The sequence below is a fragment of the Betta splendens genome, chromosome 3 (genome assembly GCF_900634795.4).
Source record: "Betta splendens chromosome 3, fBetSpl5.4, whole genome shotgun sequence".
NCBI classification, from domain to species: domain Eukaryota; kingdom Metazoa; phylum Chordata; class Actinopteri; order Anabantiformes; family Osphronemidae; genus Betta; species Betta splendens.
In genome coordinates this window covers 19,155,010-19,173,342 of record NC_040883.2, presented here as the reverse complement: position 1 = coordinate 19,173,342, position 18,333 = coordinate 19,155,010, and the positions used below count along the sequence as shown (strand labels likewise).

Genomic DNA, 18,333 nt, shown 5'->3' with positions numbered 1-18,333 from the left:
ATAATCAATACAACTTATAAACATATATATTTGATCAAAAGGATGTCCTGTAATGTTTTAGTTCATTGGTATGATACGTGGTGAGTGGGGGGGTGGGACAGAGGTAGCGCTTCTTGGCTACAGGGGTCTGGATCACATTTAAAGCACATTCACGGTCTTCGGCTGCGTGCGGTTTGGCAGCTCCAAAGGAACAGACACTGGTAGAGGACTTGATCAATCTGTTGACAGACAGACATGACAAAAGGACAATGGGAACACGCTAGCGGATAAAAGGAATGCTCTTAGCCCAGACGTCCAGCAGTTGGAGAGTTATAGGATTCTGAAAGCGCTTTCAGAACTACAGGAAGGAATTCTGAGGCAGTTTGTGTGCTTTGGGGCCTTTCACGCAGAAACCACAGCAGGATCTGGAAAACTGTGGGCTGACAAAGATGAGCATATTGTAACCTCTGGAAAAAAATATCAGTAAGTTTAACTGGAAAACAGCAGATTTATAATACCCTTAATTCAGTTTTTTGTTTGGAGAAAATTGTTTATCTTAAGTCCTAAGTAAATTAAAAGTTTAGTGTCATGATCTAGTGAACTACAGTAACAGGCTTCCCATCAATGTTAGCATGGTATTTAGTAAAACCTCTTCTGCATTTAGCTTGTGGGCGTCTGCACTGCTGTGACACACACTCGCTTTTTCTACTGTGCAGCTGGAGTAGAAGAGTTTGTGTCGCACATACAGTACCTGCACTATAAGGACTTAGTTTGTGCCCTGAGGGTCTCGGAGACGGACTCAGACCCGGCAGTCAAAGGAGACAAGTTTGTATTGCTGAGCATCGCTTAGAAGGAACCGTAAGGGAGATGAAGCGGATGCCGTGCAGGTTTTTGTGCCTGCTGATTCTGGTGGTGGAGCTGGGGTGGATGGACGTGGGCCAGAGCGTGCACAGACCAGGAGGAACTACGGTGAGTGCAACATTACAGTAAGCTTTACACAATATCTGCAGGCGTGTGCACGGGAACATGCATCAGAGCAGCAACACGACAAGCATTCAGTTCTTTTGAAGTTTGTAGATTGTGTTTCTGTTTTCCCTGTTTGTGCAGTGTGTCAGTCCACCGGCTGCTGCTGGTGCAGTTTAAACACACTTTTAGTTTATGCATGGACATGTTGGTAAAAAGGAAGTAGAATTGACATTTAATGCCATTGTGATGCTGCATTGAACCCATGGCTCAGGAGCTGCAGTGGTGCGTGTGTTGGTTTAAGGACATACACCTGAACACACCAGTTAATTACTCTGCTTATCATCATCTCCTCATTGACTCCTGTATCTTTACTGCAGTCTCTCCAGTGTTTCCCCTCTCTGTTTCTCATTAGTGGGCAAATGTCCTGCTAGAAGCTGCATGTTTTTTGTTGTTGTTTCACTGGTGGAAGCAAGCAGCCAGCCAAGCCGCCCCACGCACCCTGCACACATCAGAGGCATCAGATGGTTTCAGTCGACCAGGGCAAATAAAGCAAACATTGCACAGACAAGTGCAACATTGCATGACCAGCCTCCACCCTGAATCTACACCTACCAGGTTTTGGTCTTCCCGCCACAAAAATGAGCCATATTTTTAATGTCTTTCTTCTCCTCTACATCTGCTAAAAAAGCCCACTCCCTAAAATCAAAGTTAAAATTTATTGAAGTGAAAACAAGACAGTAAAATGCTTCATTTTCCATTTAAATGCAAATTGTTGTTTTTTAGGATAATCCAAATAAGACATACATGTAATTGAGTCTGCTTCTATGCGGTCGTGGGAACTGACAGGTGGTTTTATGGGTTTCCCAACTCTGAATCACAGCTCTTTCTCTCTGTGAGACAGCTTTCAGGAGGAAGGTCCTCAGAGTACACATTCAGTCAGACTCATCTTTACAGCAGCATGTCCATTCTTTTTTTGAAATTTGACCATATATTTAAAGTGATTATACAACGTAGAGCACTACTGATGTACTACAGCATTTATCTGGTTATTAAGATGATGTTAGCAAAGTAACAAAAAGTCACATTATTGTAATGAGCAGGGGCAATTTCTTGGATTTTCCAAGACATTAAATGATGTCAGTGATCTCTGCAGGTGATGGAGCAATGGGAAAGCAAAGTGCGGTTAGCCTCGAGTCTGGACGAGCTGCTGATGCTGGCAGACTTTCCTGATTGGAAGCTATGGAAATGTCGGCTGAGCCTGCAGTGGTCGGACCGGCAGGCAGAGAGTCCCTTCCCTCCAACTTCAGCGGGGTCACACCGCTCCACGCGCTACGCTGCAGAATCCTACGGCCTGGAGATCCTCAAAGGTCGGAGGAAATCAAGAGGCCGGTGGCACTGGCTCAGTTGTAATAGCAACAGTCATAATGACTACAGTATGGGTCTCCCGTTTAGCCATAGATGAAGAGTGGCAACAGACTCAGTGCACACCAAGGGAAGCATGCATCGACGTGGCCAAGGAATTGGGCACCGACCCCTCAGTGTTCTTCAAGCCACCTTGTGTGTTCGTCCATAGGTTTGTGTAACACAAAACAAGAACCAAACCCAATATGATCCTAATATTCCAAATGACACACTGAATATTGAAATAGTCATATTTGACTTGAAGCTTCTGTGATTGGGGAAAAAGAATTAATCTGTTTGTTTGCTGTAAGTGTTTTCACATTTAAAAATTAAATTGCTAACTAAAATTGTGTTTCTTTTGCCTATGGGGTGCCGAATGTAAAAGGAGCACCTATAACTAGTTTTCTTACATTTAGTTAAATGTGCAAAAGTCTAAATGTAAATGTTAAATATAAATGTAAATGTTAAATATAAATGTAAATGGTAAATGGTAAATGGTAAATCTTAAATGTTACATGTTAAATGGTAAATGTAATTGTTAAATGTAAATGTAAATGTAAATGTAAATTAAAATGTAAATGATCGCCGGGTGCTAAACTGAATATTTATGTAGACTTCACCTATGATACTAGATCAGTGACGCGGACTCAAACACCTACAACAGTATGCATAGCTCCGCCCACATCTGACTCTGGATCGGTGGACAAAAATACTGGAGAGAAGCCTGAAGTCGAAGCCATCATGGCCGCCAGCTCCGACTCCCTCCCGTTAGCGGAGATTGAACGGGCTGTAACGGCAGGTGTGCGGGCTGAGGCTCCGCTTCAAACTGCTGTTCTGTTGTAAACACTATTAATGGGGACTTAAGTAGGTTTAAATAGAATATTTCTGTGGCGCCGGTGGAGAATTAGGTAGCTAACTTTACTAGCTAGCCGAAGTTACGTCTATGCTAAAAACTAAGTTTCCAGATCAGATGTGGGCGGGGGTTTGCGTGCACTTTTTGAGGCATTTGAGTTCACGTCTCTGATCTGAGACTAGCGCTGTTTGAGGGTAGGGGTGGAGTCTACTTGCACAATCATGAATATTCAGTCTTACGCTCGGCGATCATTTAACATTTACATTTAACATTAACATTTACATTTTGACTTTTGCACATTTAACTAAATGTGAGAAAACATGTTGTTTCATTTAGTTAAATGTGAGAAAACTAGTTATAGGTGGTCCTTACATTTGGCACCCCATATTTGCCTGGAGACGGGAATTCACTACTGTTTTTGTTGTTTTGCTGAGTTTTCTGCCCTAAACACCAGAGTTTTAAGTTGGAGCGTTAGACCTTTTGACCAATTTGCTGCCCTGCCTTCATCTTGTCCCTCCATTCCATGTTAACATGAACATTTCCTGAGGCAGGTTGCGTGGGGTCATTACTGTGACAACAGGAATGGCTTCTGCACGGATTAAATAAATGAAGTATAACATTAGTCAGCTTTAGCTCTATCCTCCTGTGACCCCCTGACCTATTAGCTATCGTTTATGTTGGAATATTCTTTTCTACTCCCTGACCAACTGAACTAAAACGATAAAACTATTGAAAAGTACTTGATAGGGCAGTTTGGTACAACTGTCTTTTCACTGACAGGTGCAGTGGTTGCTGCAATCAAGAGGGTGTCATGTGCAGGAACGCAACTTCTGTGTATGTAAATAAAACCGTGAGTAAGATGACACATGGATATAATTTATCCATATCCTTCACTTACTGTTTACAACTGCAGCATTTGTGTTGTGAAGCCGGACTGTTCTATGCCAGTGATGACTGTGTGTGCCATTTTGTGAATTCCAGGTCCTTAGTGTCATCCCATTCAAGTTTGTGCCAGAACCTGTGCTAATAAAAGTGGTTAATCACACAGAGTGCAGGTGCATGAAGCCTGCCATAATACGACGTAATGCTCAGTCTCACAGGAGCAGTGGGTGAGTTCAAAACTTCAATCAAAAAGGTTAATCTTGCTGCTCGACCGGATTAGTTATGATGTATTTCTAACCCATCGGGTTCATTGGCAGCTGCTCTTTCACTGGCGATCTGTCACAGGACTCCAGGAGACTGTGTTCCAGTGGCTTCATCTGGGATTGCTCCATTGATAGATGCATACCCTACCCTTCCAGTACACCAGGTGTGTGTGTGTGTGTGTGTGTGTGTGTGTGTGTGTGTGTGTGTGTGTGTGTGTGTGTGTGTGTGTGTGTGTGTGTGTGTGTGTGTGTGTCTGCTTCCTGCAGCAATGCACTCACTGGTTCAACTCGTCTGATTTGACACATCAAAGTATCAAATCAAGCACAAAGTACAAACTCTTGTGAAATGAGCTGCGGCTCCACAGGGAGCTTTTAGAAAATCTAACACAGTGAAGTAGCTCAACAATTACTGCAACCAATAATTGACACAAAGTCCTGCAGTATACATTTGTTTGTTTCTAGTTTCTTGGTTCACACTTTTTCATTTGAAAATCAGTGGACCTTTCACTGTTACGTTGGAGTTGTTACTGTGGTAACATGCATATTAACAAACAGATGATAACAAAGACTTAAAAGCTTTTTCTTGCCTCCTTCCTAGAGTTACCTTTCAGCACATGGATGCCCGACTGTGAAATAGATGTGGAGCGCTGCGACTGTCTTCTCAGATCCACTTTGCAGCCCAGAGTGATCCATCGCTGCCGACTCAACTCTTCCATCTGTGCCCACAAGCAGCAGCGCTTCGATGAAGCCTCCTGCAGGTAGAGCAGGCAAAGGCTTTATTATTATAAACGTTACCTTTACTGAGGACAACTTAAACAGAAGTGAGGGTCTGGCATGATAGAGTGTATTACCAGTAGCCACTCAAACACACAGGATAATGAGAGTGAACAAAGTCTTCCATTGTATTAAATAGCCCACTAGCTTCAGGTTTCTTCTGGTTTTTTTTTTTTACAGAGTCCATTCTTTTTTCTTCACAGATGCAAACAACCACGTCCACTGGGAAAATAAAATCATGACAACTTGCTCCCGATTATGTTTGGAAGCAGAGACAACAAGCTTATAATTTATTTTCAGTCCTATTTATGACCTCAACTAATGAAGATGTCATTAATTCAAACACCACATAAGCATGGAACCTCATCTTTGAATCAGTTTCTCAAGATGGTGATTTGTACATTTGTTTATGCACTAAGCATTAAAAGATTATTTTTATAACTGGAATGTGCTATAAACAAATGGATTACTCTTTTACCCCATTGTTTATGGATAGAGAGAACAACTCGCATACATACTATTAAACTAAAACAATTACATATAACAATTAAGAGATTAACAACCTTTACAGTAAGTGTAATGAATATATACTTTCTTGTCAGTATATGAACAGAAGCTACTGTTGATACTGTAATGTCATCTGTCAGTCAGTTTTCCTGGTGAAGTTTGAAAACAAGTGGGAGGCCACTTTTTTTCAAAATTTACTAGGTGTTAGTGTTCCCAAATGAACTGTAGTGTTCAGTGTTGTGTGAAGCTGGTGGAGCATGGAAAAGATGCACCTACTTCAAACTGGCTTGTAGAGGGTTAACGGTGTTTGTGTTTGACAGGTACAGTACAACAACTGATTTGTTAAATCAATTATGAAGGATTTATTAATACACAAATGACATGAATGATACAAAGAGCTTTGTCTCCCTCTTGCTGCATGGTCTGTGTGTACTCCATAATGAAACAACCACATCGCATTTAGGATGTATATTTATTTATTTATTTTACATTTAAACCTGAAAAATATTCTAAATAACATATGCACTGGATGTTTGTGCCACCATTAATAAGAAAAAACGTCAGTGTGTTGTTGTGAACCTCGGAGGTTTTTCACATGCAAGTCATCAGGTCTCCAAGGTGCTTGAGAGGAAAATAGCCACAGCTCTCAGCTTTTGCTATGTGAAACAAGCAACAGGCAATGAAATTACATTAAAGACTTCTGTACTAATTTTATCATAACGTCATGATACTGTATTTGTTTTAACACATTGAGGTTCTGACTGCCATCAAACCCAGACAACACATACTGTATGCAGGAAATATTTCCTTAACACTTTACACCTCAACAAATGAGGCATAGATTGACGACCACCCTAAAGTTCATTCAACGTGTTGCTCAGAATATTTTTATTGTTCATCTTCAGCAAAGTGTAAAGCAAGTGACACTCGCATAAAGATAAACAAAGCAACAATACAGTATGATTGACTTGGCCTGAGTCCTGTGCTGTTACAAGATGATTGCAGACACTGTGAACAAGCAATCATGCCACCATTGAACTTCTGCCTAAAAGTGATAGATATTCCCCGGAGACGCCACTGACGTGAATTGTGCAACAGGCATGATGACATTTTCTCTGGTATACAGTACTTTAATAGTTCTGACCTTTTACATTTCTGTTTCCTGGGACATATAAATATATTCCAAGGGTGTTAATGATGTATGGATCGATACGCTGCACAGAAAAACCGAGGAGTTCAGCAGAGCCGCAGTTTTTGTGTCTTTCATCTGCCTGTTGAGAGATTCTCTTATTAATCCCAAGGGCCTATTAATATTTCCATTAGTAGACGGCTGAGGAAAACTGCACATGTGCCAACCAAACTGACTTGATTGCACATTTTGTGTCCAATTATTTAGTCACTTTTGGACCAATTATTTCAAGAGCCTGCATCCAAATAAAGTATCTGGTACAGTAGCTGACGTTGTATCAGAGTTTACAAGCAAGGCCCAGTAGAGTATGAACAAGTTTAACACTTGTGCACTGGTGTCATCATACAGTAGCTATTGGTCAAATATGGACTTATATGAGTGTGATGTTATTATACAGTACCATGTAATAGTAATGGTTAAATAATAGGAAGGATAAAAACATTTGCCAGGTTTCAGAACAGGAAGTGACCTTTAAACCTTTCTTTTGAGGCTTCATAAAAGTATTTTCATGCAACTTTGTTTTTTTGGTTTGTTTATTGGGCTCACTGTTTAAAACAAAAGGAGAATAACAATTATTTACATTTTCAATGCTTCTCAGAGTAAGTTTGACAATTAAGATAATATGTTTAATAGACAGTTGAGGCTACGCAGAGCAGAAATTTGGCAATCTTCCCTCACTGTAATTAAACAAATGCTATCCAGACCAAGTCATGCACCACCTCATCACAGCCATGGCACAATCCCCTTCTCCCAAAGGAACACCAAGTTAGGACATGATGTGACAGAGCGGCTGTAAAACCTGCCCTGTGACAGAGCGGAATAATCATATGGAGCACAGTATTATGTATAAAGACAATCAACAAATAAAGTTAGAAACATTACAAGTAATACAGTATACAATACAGGGACACACACAAAAGTCCACTTTTCTTATGTACCGATAGTATGAAGTACAAACTGATGCTTCCCAGCAGTCACACGACATTCAAGGTAAAAATATGGTTGAAATGATGTCAGTTTAATTAGGAACGATGTAACCTTGAAAGGAAGACGTTGAAATAGCGTTGACGTTGCCACATCAACATTGATTCACCTTTCAAAACAATAATGATTTTCAACCATAATCATGACATTGGTTGATGATGATGATTCAACGTTGAAATGCCTGATGGGTTTACATCGAACGATGCTACTTCATTTAATATATACAGAAACAAGTTATATATGCTGTCAGTTACACTCTCTTCGTGTACTGTACACTACAAAAGCAAAAACACACATTGCCTGAACAAAGAACACACATTTGGACCAATAATAAATATTCAACACTGATTAAAACTTCATAAGCATTGTACAACTTAATGCCAACAACTTATATAGTTTCACAGTTACTGTATTACTGCAACTGACTTCAAACAAAGATGTTTATAGATGTTGTTTGCAAGCTTGCTAATTCCAAAATGGTTTACAGTGACGTCAGACCAGAAAGTGGCTGGATTAAATATGTACTTTTACAAATTCCTACATTTAAAAGCTGAAGATTCAGTAATTTATAGTGCATGCTGGAGCTTGAATGTAGTATTTGACTAAAAGGAGCCTATACTGTACATGTCTGTCATCCATCACACTTACACAAAGTCCTCCTGGTGTTGTTGCCTCCATTGACCACGCTCAGACTCGCCATGGAGTGATGTGTGCTGTGGACAGAAGTCACATGCGTGTTGTAATGCGCAGGGCTCTGCGAGGAGTGCTTGAGGACCACGGGGCAGCAACAGCACAGCTGCTGGTTGAACTGTTTCTTGAAGGTTTTGCTTAGCAGGTAAAGTGCGAAGGGGTTGAGGCAGGAGTTGGTGAAGGCCAGGATGCGAGCAAGGATGCTGCACACAAAGTGAACTAGTGAGGTGTCCACCTGGAAGGGAGGGAGGGAGCAGATGGATCAGCTGGTTTCAATTAGCATCCAATCCAGAAATATGATTATTACAAAACCTATTGTTATTAAACCGTCTGTTGCACTTTTTCCAACATAACCATTAAATGTCACAGGACTAATAAAATAAGTAATGAATGAATTATTTAAAAAAAACAAGCGTTTCACCTCAGAGTAGTGATAGGAGCGATACAGGTAGATGATGTGACTGGGAAGCCAACAAACTGCAAAGAGCCCAACAAATACAAGGACTGTCTTGGCCAGACGCTTTCTAGATTCAGCCTGCAGATTATGAAAAAGACATCCAAATCACATTTGAAGCATCTAAATGAATAAGGATGTCTTTTCATTCTGTCATGTAAAGTCAGTTAAGGCATTAACACTGGCCTGTCTTCTTGCATGCACATTCCCCTCCACAGGCATGTCTGAGGCGCTCCTCATCAGGCTCCGGGCAATGAAGGTGTAGTATATGGATATGACCAGCAGGGGAATAATGTAAAAAATCAGGAAAGAGGCCATGGAGTAAATTTTAGGATGCAGTTCCCCAGGGGGATACGGGGCGCAGGTCACAAAACTCTCATTGGTGGAGGTGATGTTGAAGGTGTGTAGGTCCGAGAACACAGCCTCTGGGATCGCCAAGACCAGGGACAAGATCCAGATAAGTGCTGCACGCAGGACAATATTGGTAGTGGTGCTGGATGTGTGGATGTCCAGAGGCTTCACAATGGCCCTATACCTAATAAATAGATACAGTAGGTAAATAAATGGTAGATGGATGGATGGATGGATGGATGGATGGATGGATGGATGGATGGATGGATGGATGGATGGATGGATGGATGGATGGATGGATGGATGGATGGATGGACGAACGGACGGACACACAGTCTTAATCATCAACAATACAAACACAGCTCCTTTGTTACTTCTACACTACACTGCCACAGTATCAATTATTCTATGTATCTTGGCAACACAGCTCAAGCCATGAAACCACTATGTCACTTCAGCTTGTGCTCCTTTATCTGCCACACATTTCTCACAGTAGTTTTCAGGCCTGTGATAATTTTTTACTTATCTCACAACCAAGACCAGAAAGTGCTTCCGCAGTGCTCAAACTCAAACTTTAATCACAGTGTGGTTTCTGGTTTGTTTTGAAACAAAAATCTATCACTCTCATCTAACTAGCGTCCATTTTAGATCTGATACATGAATGACATGTTCACACCAAATCCTTCTTACAGCACACAATAGATTGTCTGAGATACAGTACTGCATGTTGAGTAACTTTGATTTCAGCATATCCACCATTAAATGCCAAAGCTAGCTTTAGCATGGCATTTTATTCCATACTAAGTGTGAATTCCTATAGGAAAAGCATTAAGCATCCACCAGCTTAAAACAAATAACATAAGAAACATCGGATAGTCTCATTAACTCAGATAATGCAGATAACCAAACACATGTCCAAATCAGCTAAGATGTTTGATATCCTCAATATGAAATTTAAAAAAAAAATCACTTGACTGTTTCCAATGACCCTAAACTCACTCAGGTTCCCCCTGTAAACCATACTCAAAGTAAGCAGTTTCCTCTAGAAAATGACTGTGATTGAAATGTATTAGTAAACAAATGTTTTGCATATTAGTCACAGTGTGGAGCACACAAGACAGAATAAATACTTAATTGTGCAGCCACAGACGCAATGTCAACTCAGACAGGGCTGTAACAAGACAATTGTTCTCCAGACATTCAGACATTTATTTAGCTCATGATAACAATTTCAGCTGAGACAGAATTTTGCTGAAAGATTAAAGCACATCCAGACTTTGAAAGTCATTTAAAACATCAGGAATTTAACAGATACGTGGATATTTTGACATAAAAGCATAAAGGTTTTGTAATTGCTCAGGTAAATACACAGGTAGATATTTATTTATATTCCACAGAAATAATATAACACAATTATTTGTTATTTAATTAAAAACAAAACTCAATTTAAAGCAAACTCTGCCTTTCAGGTTGTCTAGGGGCTCAGCAACAACGCCGTCACTATGAACGTACCTGTCTGCAGAGAGGGCTGTGAGCGTGAACACTGACACCCCAACAGAGGTGAGCTGGATGAAGGGGATGACTTTACAACCCACTCTCCCGAAAAGCCACTTCTCTGACAGGTAGCGGCTGGCGTCTACCGGAGCGCAGGTCACCAGCAGCAGCACGTCTCCAAGAGCAAGACTCGACATGAAGAGGTTCGGCACATTCCGGGTGGATTTCGCAGAGCAAAAGGTCTTAATGAGCGTGATGTTGCCGAACAGCCCCAGCACGCTGATCGCAGCGTAGAGGGAGGCAATGGCCACGCCGCTGGACCACATCGTGCGCGCGGGGAAGTGAAGCTGGCTACTCATCCATCTCTAACGCCGTCAAACCTGCGGGACTGACCTTCAATTTGGACCGGAGACACTAGCAAGAACCCGAAGAACTAGGCGAGGCGAGAGGAGTGAGCTGGTACTTTTCGGTCAATACTTCTGAGAATGTCCCCCTGAGCGGTCCGTCGCGCCCAGCAGCTTCCACGCAGTGCGCTCCGTGGCTCAGCGGCTCAGCATCAGCGCCTGTCCATCGATCTATAAAGCTGTAAAAGCACTGTTGCATCAACCCGATCGTTAAATGAATAAGTCTTTATTGTTTCTTTTTCACACGCGTTTGAGTTAAATTATTAAAGAATTATTAAAAATTCCGGCGCATTACTTCATTTACAACATTACTACAACATTACTTCGGCTGCTGTGTAAATAATTTGTGAATGACATATTGTACAAGAACGATAGTAAAATATAAGTTATTTATAATAAAAAACTTACACTTCTTCACAAATTCCCAGATGTAAAAAAACACTAAATAAATTGAGAATGAATGAACTCAGGGTTTGTTTATTAACAACAGTCATGTATAATAATCAATAGAAGACTGATTGCTGAAAGAATATAGTTTCAATATGTGAGCCTTTGAGAAGGTGATAACAGAGCAACACCAGTCAAACCAGTCATATCGTTTCATCCTGTTGTGAGTATCATGCATCAAGATGCCTGATGCTTGGTAAAAATGTTGCCTCCTGTCCACATGTCATCATTGTTGTGAAAACCTTAATCAGGACACAAAATAATGGGCCAGAAGATCACCAATAGTTATCCTTCTGTAATTCAACCTGGAAAAAAGCTTTAAATCAACAGCTACAGTAGTGTGGCTGTGCCAGCCACTGCTACAATGATGTAGATTCTCTAAATGAGATTTTTTCTTCGACCGGTGGAAGGAGCAGAGAACATTTAGACCATGTCCAGTCATTTAAAATGATCCTGGAAGTGAAAAGCTGCATTAAGCTGGGAGTGAGCTGTGTCCTGCTCCTGTGAGGCCTGTGTGGTGATGGTGACATATAAAATGACTTGATCTGCAGGTGACTCTACATCCTGTAAAGGCCCTAGAGGGTTCCTGGATAATCTGTCTGTTGACCCATACAGTACCTGCCTCAGGATAATGGAACTCCAGAAGTGCCCAAGACAAAAAGGGGCTAACAGGTCATTATTAGATGCTTGAGAGACTGAACCGTGAAAAACCCTTTACAAGTGAGGTATGAAAACGTGTGTCCAGCACAGACTCACAGGCACAAACACAGAAACAAGGGGGACCAGTGGTCCAGCAGGGTGCAACGGGCCACAGAGAATGACCGTGTCTAATCCTCTATGGCGTTTCAAGAGCTGCCACACGCTTTAATTATGGGACATAGAAAATGGAACGTGTCATGGGGTCCAGAGTCTTTATGTGGGAGCAAGACTACAACAAGCACCGGGGACAAAATCGGTCATAGTGCCGCACAGATGAATGAGGGGATTAGAGACAGGAAATAAAAGCTGGAGGTGAAAGCGTGGCCTGTCTTAAATACAAACATACAAAGATAAAATGTGAAATGAAAATGTCTCTGTGGAACTGCATCTAAATGGTTTATACAACTAAGCGATAGTCACAAGCAGCACGGTGGTGGTACCTGTACAGTAGCACTGGGTTCGGTTCTGTTCTCCTGTGTCTCTGTACATGGTTTCTCCTCACAGTCCAAAGCCATGCAGCTACTAAGGGTTAAGTGAAGATTAGAAATTGCCCGTAGTGAGCGTGAGCGCTTTGTCTGTCTGTCTGTCTGTCTGTCTGTCTGTCTGTCTGTCTGTCTGTCTGTCTGTCTGTCTGTCTGTCTGTCTGTCTGTTTTTCCTGTGATAGACGGGTCCTGCCTGGGCAGTCGCCCACCTGACAGCTGGGACATGCTTCAGCACGTTGGCGATCTGTATGAGGTTTAAGCTGTTGAAAGTGAAGGTTATTAGTAGGTTGGGTCTGTTGGGATTTATTGTACTTTGCCCATATCTATAACTGTACATAACATACAATTACTCCATGTAAAGTGTATTGTGATGGATCAGACCTGACACTAACACAGTCAGTTCAGAATGTGCCTGTACTGATACAGTAAGACTTGCAACTCTGCTCCTTTTCAGTCTGTCTGTTTTGTTGTTTGTTTGTGGATGAATTCCACAAACTACTAGCGTACTTACATATGCCTAGTCTGTGTACATTACATTATGTCTGTGTTTTCCTGCCGCCAGGAAGCCTTGTCAAACCAGTCTGACTGTGTTGCAAACACACCTCTTGTTCCAACGCACACACCAGTTTTTACTTCCTGTCTTTTTACTTTGTCAATGTTTGGTCTTGTGAATCTTTAAACAAACTGTGTCCTTCTCTCATAAAACTTATTAAGAATGAGAAATATCAAAAACAGTTGTGTTGATTGATTGATTAAACTTTAAATAAACCTTGAATTCAAAATGTCAGATTAAGAAACAACATGGAAACATTTATTTACTGCTGTGAAACCATCCAGGTAAGCTGTTGAGTTGAGTTTTTCTAGGCGTGTCCCTGTGAAGTCTGGCGCGTGGATGCGCTGACAAGTCAAAACACATCAGGTGAGCGCATCAGGAATGTTACCGGCGGCGCGGCAGCTGCGCTGATTGGCGCAGGGCGCTGTCACTCATTCAGGAGACGCGGGCACACCCCGTCGGTGCATCATTCTAAAGAAGCTGCTGGTTTCGACTGGAACCTCCGTGGCGTCCTCCGTCCAACGAATTTATGATATAAATAGCCGAGAGTGGACGAAACAGTAACCAAGTGTGATCCAATAAGTCTTGGCGATGGAGGGGATGCTTGCTTCTTTGGCTCTGCTGTGTTTGCGTGAGTATTCAGTCATATTTTACATTTCCTTCCTCTTTTTGCGCCTTGTTAAGCAGCCACACCTAAAACGCACTAAAACGAAAACGGATCAGGCCTAAATTATACGTACGTTGAAGCCTTGCATGTGATCCATGCCAGCTTTTTGGACTGAGTTCTAGGCATTATTTTTTTGCTTAATATGCAACCGACGGTTCGGAAACAACAAGGGTGTTTGACTATTTAATTTGATTGCATCTGATTCCGGGTGCATCCCATTAGACGTATAGGCCTGCGCCCTATGGGGCCCTTTCGGTTACAAAAGGAGTCTAGTGCCACAGTGCTGTCAATATACTGTGACTATCAAAGACTGTATATTTTTTTATTTAAATATGACTTTTTATAAATATTTTAATTAATTAAATGTCTAAATGTTTTTTGGGTGTCATTGTAGTTGTACTGTTTGTGGAATGAAAAGCAGTGGCGAAATCCAACATCTCTTGTGTGTTCTCCTTTTTAAAACACTGTGGGGCTTTTAGCACATACGGTATAGTAAACAATCAAAACCTTCATAGAACAATAACAATTGAACTTTTAGACCTATTTTAATTGTATACTTTGGAGGTCTATTTTCTTTGCATCAAAATTACTGTGTTCCATCAATGCAGCTCCCACTAATCTTTTTAAACAAGGTTCCAACGCAGTGTGATAGTTTCAGGACAAAAAAAAAAAACGCTTTTCCTGAACTCACACTACAGGTTTCACCGGTCATGTTGCTACAGCTACAGTATATGAGTCTCTGTATTGGTTATGTAATGTTTTAATGGTTTGGGCACTCACAAGCTGAGAACGATTTGCAAATTACAAAATAGTAACCTTTATAGTAGGTTATATTATATAGTAACTACATCTATAGAGACAACCAGAATGTATTTATTTTAGAGAAACTGGAACCTGAACTTAATCTATTCAGATCAAACAAACAGATTTCTTTTTTTATTTGGTTATTGAAGGTGAATTTTACCCTTTTGTTGTGGTGGGTGATTTGTCTGCTTAGAGGTAAGGGCCAGCTACTAAATCAGGACTGTACTGATAAATATTATAAACTGTTAAATGAATGTTGCAAATGCTTATTTCATTCACATTGTAATATGATTTTTTTTTTTTTCTTTTTGAAATCAATTTCAGTGCTAACTGTCGCTAATGCTGTTACGGTGACTATCCCAAAACCAAACTATGAGGTTGCCAAGGGTGACAACATCACAATTCCCTGCTCCTTTTCGGCCGTAGATCAGACCAAACTGATCCTCATGCAGTGGACTGTTCGAAGTGATGGGACTGGTGCTGAGGAGGTTAGCTTGCTCCTATGTGCTTGATTACATAGCACCTGTCTGATTTTACACCATTTACTATATTAATTGACCAGTATGCCTATATAATATACCTGATGGTCTTACGTTGACAGAACGATTTTATCTACTATCCTGATGGATCTAGTGACATACCTCAAACCTTTACTGGTCGAGTGACAGTGAATGCGGACATTCCCAATGGAAAGTTCAACTTGAACCTGTTCTCTGTGGCGATGACTGACCAGGGGACATATAAGTGTCATCTTCTGGTTAAGAGTGACACGTCCAAGTCCGCTGCCAATACTTATGTGTTGGTTCTAGGTAATACTTAATTTGTTTCTAAGCATTTAGATTCTCTTATTTTAATGCTTTAAGTTACTGTTTCCAACTTTACTACAGTGCCTTATACCAGACATATTTTAAATCATGTACTGTAGCAGCACAATAGCATGCTTTTATTATTAGACTGCAGTGATATTGTATGCACACAACTCAGATTAACTACTGACTCATTACTCTCCTCTTTTAGTGGCTCCATCTATACCCCAGTGTAACCTCCAGGGTAAGGCAGAGTACGGTCAGAACATAAACCTTACCTGTTTGTCTACGGAAGGCTCCCCGGCACCCACTTATACATGGCAAAGCCTTGATGTGCAAAACAATCCCCGTCCTATGGATCCCAAAACCACCAGCAGTAAGTATCAGTCAGACTGTTTGAGCAGGCTTAATCAAGAAAATAAGCTTACCACAACTACCGTATAAAACAGGATGTGTTCATGCTCCACTCAGTTTACAATACAGCATAACATGAACGTAATTTGTATAGTATTTTTCAGGATAACACAACCAACATCTAGAACAGGAGTCTCAAACTGATTTCATTCGATTCCTGCTGGTTTTCCAACTCTCTGCTGATTACCTTGATCAGGAGTGTCAGTTGGCTTTTCCAGCTTGCCATTGACTGAACACACCTAGTCAAGGTAATCAGTAGGAGCTGGGGCAGAGTGAGTTGGAAAACCAGCAGGGACAGAGGCCCTCGATGGGACCGTTTTGAGACTCATGGTCTAGAGTATTTAATACAAAAAGAAAGCAATGTTGGCAGTAATGTGCAGAGTATGTGCAATTACTGTTTTTCAGATGCAGGCATCCTGTCTCTGTATAATATCTCCAAAGACACATCAGGATACTACATCTGCACATCAGCCAACAAGATCCGCTCTGCTAAATGCAACTTTACGCTCAGCGTCATGCCACGTGAGACAACATTCATGGAGAGACATCTGGGTTTTCATTAGTCCCAGCAATGTATAATAATAGTTACAATCGAAGCATTGACAGCATCCATCGTCTAAACAAGCTTTCTTCATTTGTGCAGCCTCCATGAACATTGGCTCAACTGCAGGAATTGTTGCTGGAGTTGCAATTTTTGTGTTGGTAATAGGAATCATTATCTGTTGTTGCTGCTGCCGGAAAAAGGACAAAGATGAGGGATACAGCGTGCCGTAATGTGTTCCATTATACTTTATACAAACATACCCACTAATGGTGTTTGTTACTGTAAAAGTCAACAATTAAAGTTGCAGAAAATTAGATGCGCTCTCAGTTGTCTAACTGACGTGTGTCCTCTTTCCAGAGATTTTGAGGATCATGAGGATCATGACAAAAACCTGGCTAAAAATGGTGATGGTCGTGGGCATGAGGAGGTACGCACTGCACAAAACACCAACGTTAAGAGTGCCCCTGATCGCCAGAATGATGAGTACGAGAACCAAAGTGAGCGTGGCAATGACCGCCGCAGCGACTACGACGACCGCCGCAGCGACTACGACGACCGCCGCAGCGACTACGACGACCGCCGCAGCGACTACGACGACCGCCGCAGGGACTACGACGACCGCCGCAGGGACTACGACGACCGCCGCAGGGACTACGACGACAGACGTAGCGACTACTCTGATCGCCGTGACAAATACGGTGACCGCCAAGAGCGCTACGATGACAACCGTCGGTATGATGATGACAGACGCTACAATGACCGCAGGGATGGTCGTTAGAATGATCACACTAAGATGGGCTCTACTGTGATCGTAATTGCGACAGGCAAGCTGTACCAAACGATAGACCACCAAGGAGGAACTAGAACAACTGTGGCCTCCAATTCGCATTAATTCCTGTTTCTACGTTGTTCTTCAATGGGCCCAAACTCAATTGACTCAAAGATCTTCTGCGAATTGTTGTAAGGCATTCGGTATTTTAAATATGTGATTAGATGTGCAATACTGAAATGATCATTTAGGAAAGCAGAAGACATCCCACAATAGAATTTAAAACTCTGATAAATGGCCCATTGCATTATGCCTTCAAAGTTCAGCTAGAGTGAGTCTGCTCAGGGTACATAAAATCATACAAACATTATCCATGTTCCTCCAGAAACACTGTTCAGGCTCATTTGTTTGCTGTAGTAATACAGTACATTTGGTCACAATTAAGTGGAGACACAAACTCGAGTTCTTTAACTCGGTGTACAGTAACTGGTGTTTAGCGGTTGGACTGGCAGCTGCGGTTGCCACTGTTATAGTACACAAGAAATCAGGGCTCTGTGTCTGTGTATTGATTTAACTTTTTACATTGAGTATAACTTTGTTAATATTTCTTATAGCTATCAAAACAATATTTCTTCAGCATAAGTTAGTAATAAGTTACATATTTTATTGTTGTATAAAGACCAATTCTAATGATTTTTTGTTTCTATTTTACAAAATCTTGTGTTTTTCCAAAGATGTGTTTTAATTCAATGTCTAAGTTTTAAACGTTATGTATAATCTCCTTTACCATGCTATCTTGAATTTATTTTAGATTATTTTAGATTTATTTTTAAATGAAATAAAATGTGTATAAAATGTATTTTGCCACCATTGTACTTTATTATAATGCAAGCAAAGTGGATCAAAGAAATTGAACACTTCCGAGCCATGTTTCAACACTAGATGGCAACACAACA

At 41.1% G+C, this 18,333-nt stretch overlaps 3 protein-coding genes across 8 annotated transcripts; 2 read left to right on the top strand and 1 right to left on the bottom strand.

Moving 5' to 3' along the window:
* The first annotated feature begins 156 nt into the window (after nt 1-156).
* vegfd (vascular endothelial growth factor D) lies at nt 157-6,045 on the top strand. Of its 5 annotated transcripts, XM_041070116.2 has the most exons (9): nt 157-462; nt 696-948; nt 2,099-2,312; nt 2,398-2,518; nt 3,980-4,049; nt 4,181-4,308; nt 4,399-4,508; nt 4,943-5,102; nt 5,299-6,045. In XM_041070116.2, exons 2-9 carry the CDS (start codon nt 847-849, stop codon nt 5,405-5,407), a joined length of 1,014 nt encoding a protein of 337 aa, XP_040926050.1. In that variant the 5' UTR covers nt 157-462; nt 696-846; the 3' UTR covers nt 5,408-6,045. The 5 variants fall into 5 exon arrangements, 3 of the variants coding, with proteins under 3 accessions (XP_040926050.1, XP_040926051.1, XP_029001024.1); XR_005897488.2 differs by having other exon boundaries at nt 157-948; nt 4,427-4,508; nt 5,322-6,045; XR_005897489.2 differs by having other exon boundaries at nt 157-948; nt 4,427-4,508.
* A 1,270-nt stretch (nt 6,046-7,315) lies between these two features.
* LOC114852648 (gastrin-releasing peptide receptor) lies at nt 7,316-11,398 on the bottom strand. Its single transcript, XM_029145188.2, is given in 5 exon segments — nt 7,316-8,471; nt 8,474-8,723; nt 8,910-9,023; nt 9,129-9,477; nt 10,806-11,398. Coding segments are annotated over 5 exon segments (1,083 nt in total). The 5' UTR covers nt 11,147-11,398; the 3' UTR covers nt 7,316-8,442.
* A 2,435-nt stretch (nt 11,399-13,833) lies between these two features.
* On the top strand, nt 13,834-18,236 carry LOC114852554 (cell surface A33 antigen-like). Of its 2 annotated transcripts, XM_029145051.3 has the most exons (7): nt 13,834-14,004; nt 15,169-15,332; nt 15,446-15,653; nt 15,862-16,026; nt 16,470-16,586; nt 16,708-16,834; nt 16,966-18,236. In XM_029145051.3, the coding sequence occupies exons 1-7, from the start codon at nt 13,965-13,967 to the stop codon at nt 17,384-17,386; spliced, it is 1,242 nt and encodes a 413-aa protein (XP_029000884.1). In that variant the 5' UTR covers nt 13,834-13,964; the 3' UTR covers nt 17,387-18,236. The 2 variants fall into 2 exon arrangements, with proteins under 2 accessions (XP_029000884.1, XP_029000885.1); XM_029145052.3 differs by lacking the exon at nt 16,708-16,834.
* Nucleotides 18,237-18,333: the final 97 nt, after the last annotated feature.

Coding starts and splice junctions, on each gene's coding strand:
- vegfd (XM_041070116.2), top strand. CDS start 847: ATGAAGCGGATGCCGTGCAGGTTTTTGTGCCTGCTGATTCTGGTGGTG. Junction 4,509..4,942: donor CTACCCTTCCAGTACACCAG/GTGTGTGTGTGT, acceptor CCTCCTTCCTAG/AGTTACCTTTCAGCACATGG. Junction 5,103..5,298: donor TTCGATGAAGCCTCCTGCAG/GTAGAGCAGGCA, acceptor TTTTTTTTACAG/AGTCCATTCTTTTTTCTTCA.
- LOC114852554 (XM_029145051.3), top strand. CDS start 13,965: ATGGAGGGGATGCTTGCTTCTTTGGCTCTGCTGTGTTTGC. Junction 15,333..15,445: donor ATGGGACTGGTGCTGAGGAG/GTTAGCTTGCTC, acceptor TTACGTTGACAG/AACGATTTTATCTACTATCC. Junction 16,027..16,469: donor GGATCCCAAAACCACCAGCA/GTAAGTATCAGT, acceptor ACTGTTTTTCAG/ATGCAGGCATCCTGTCTCTG.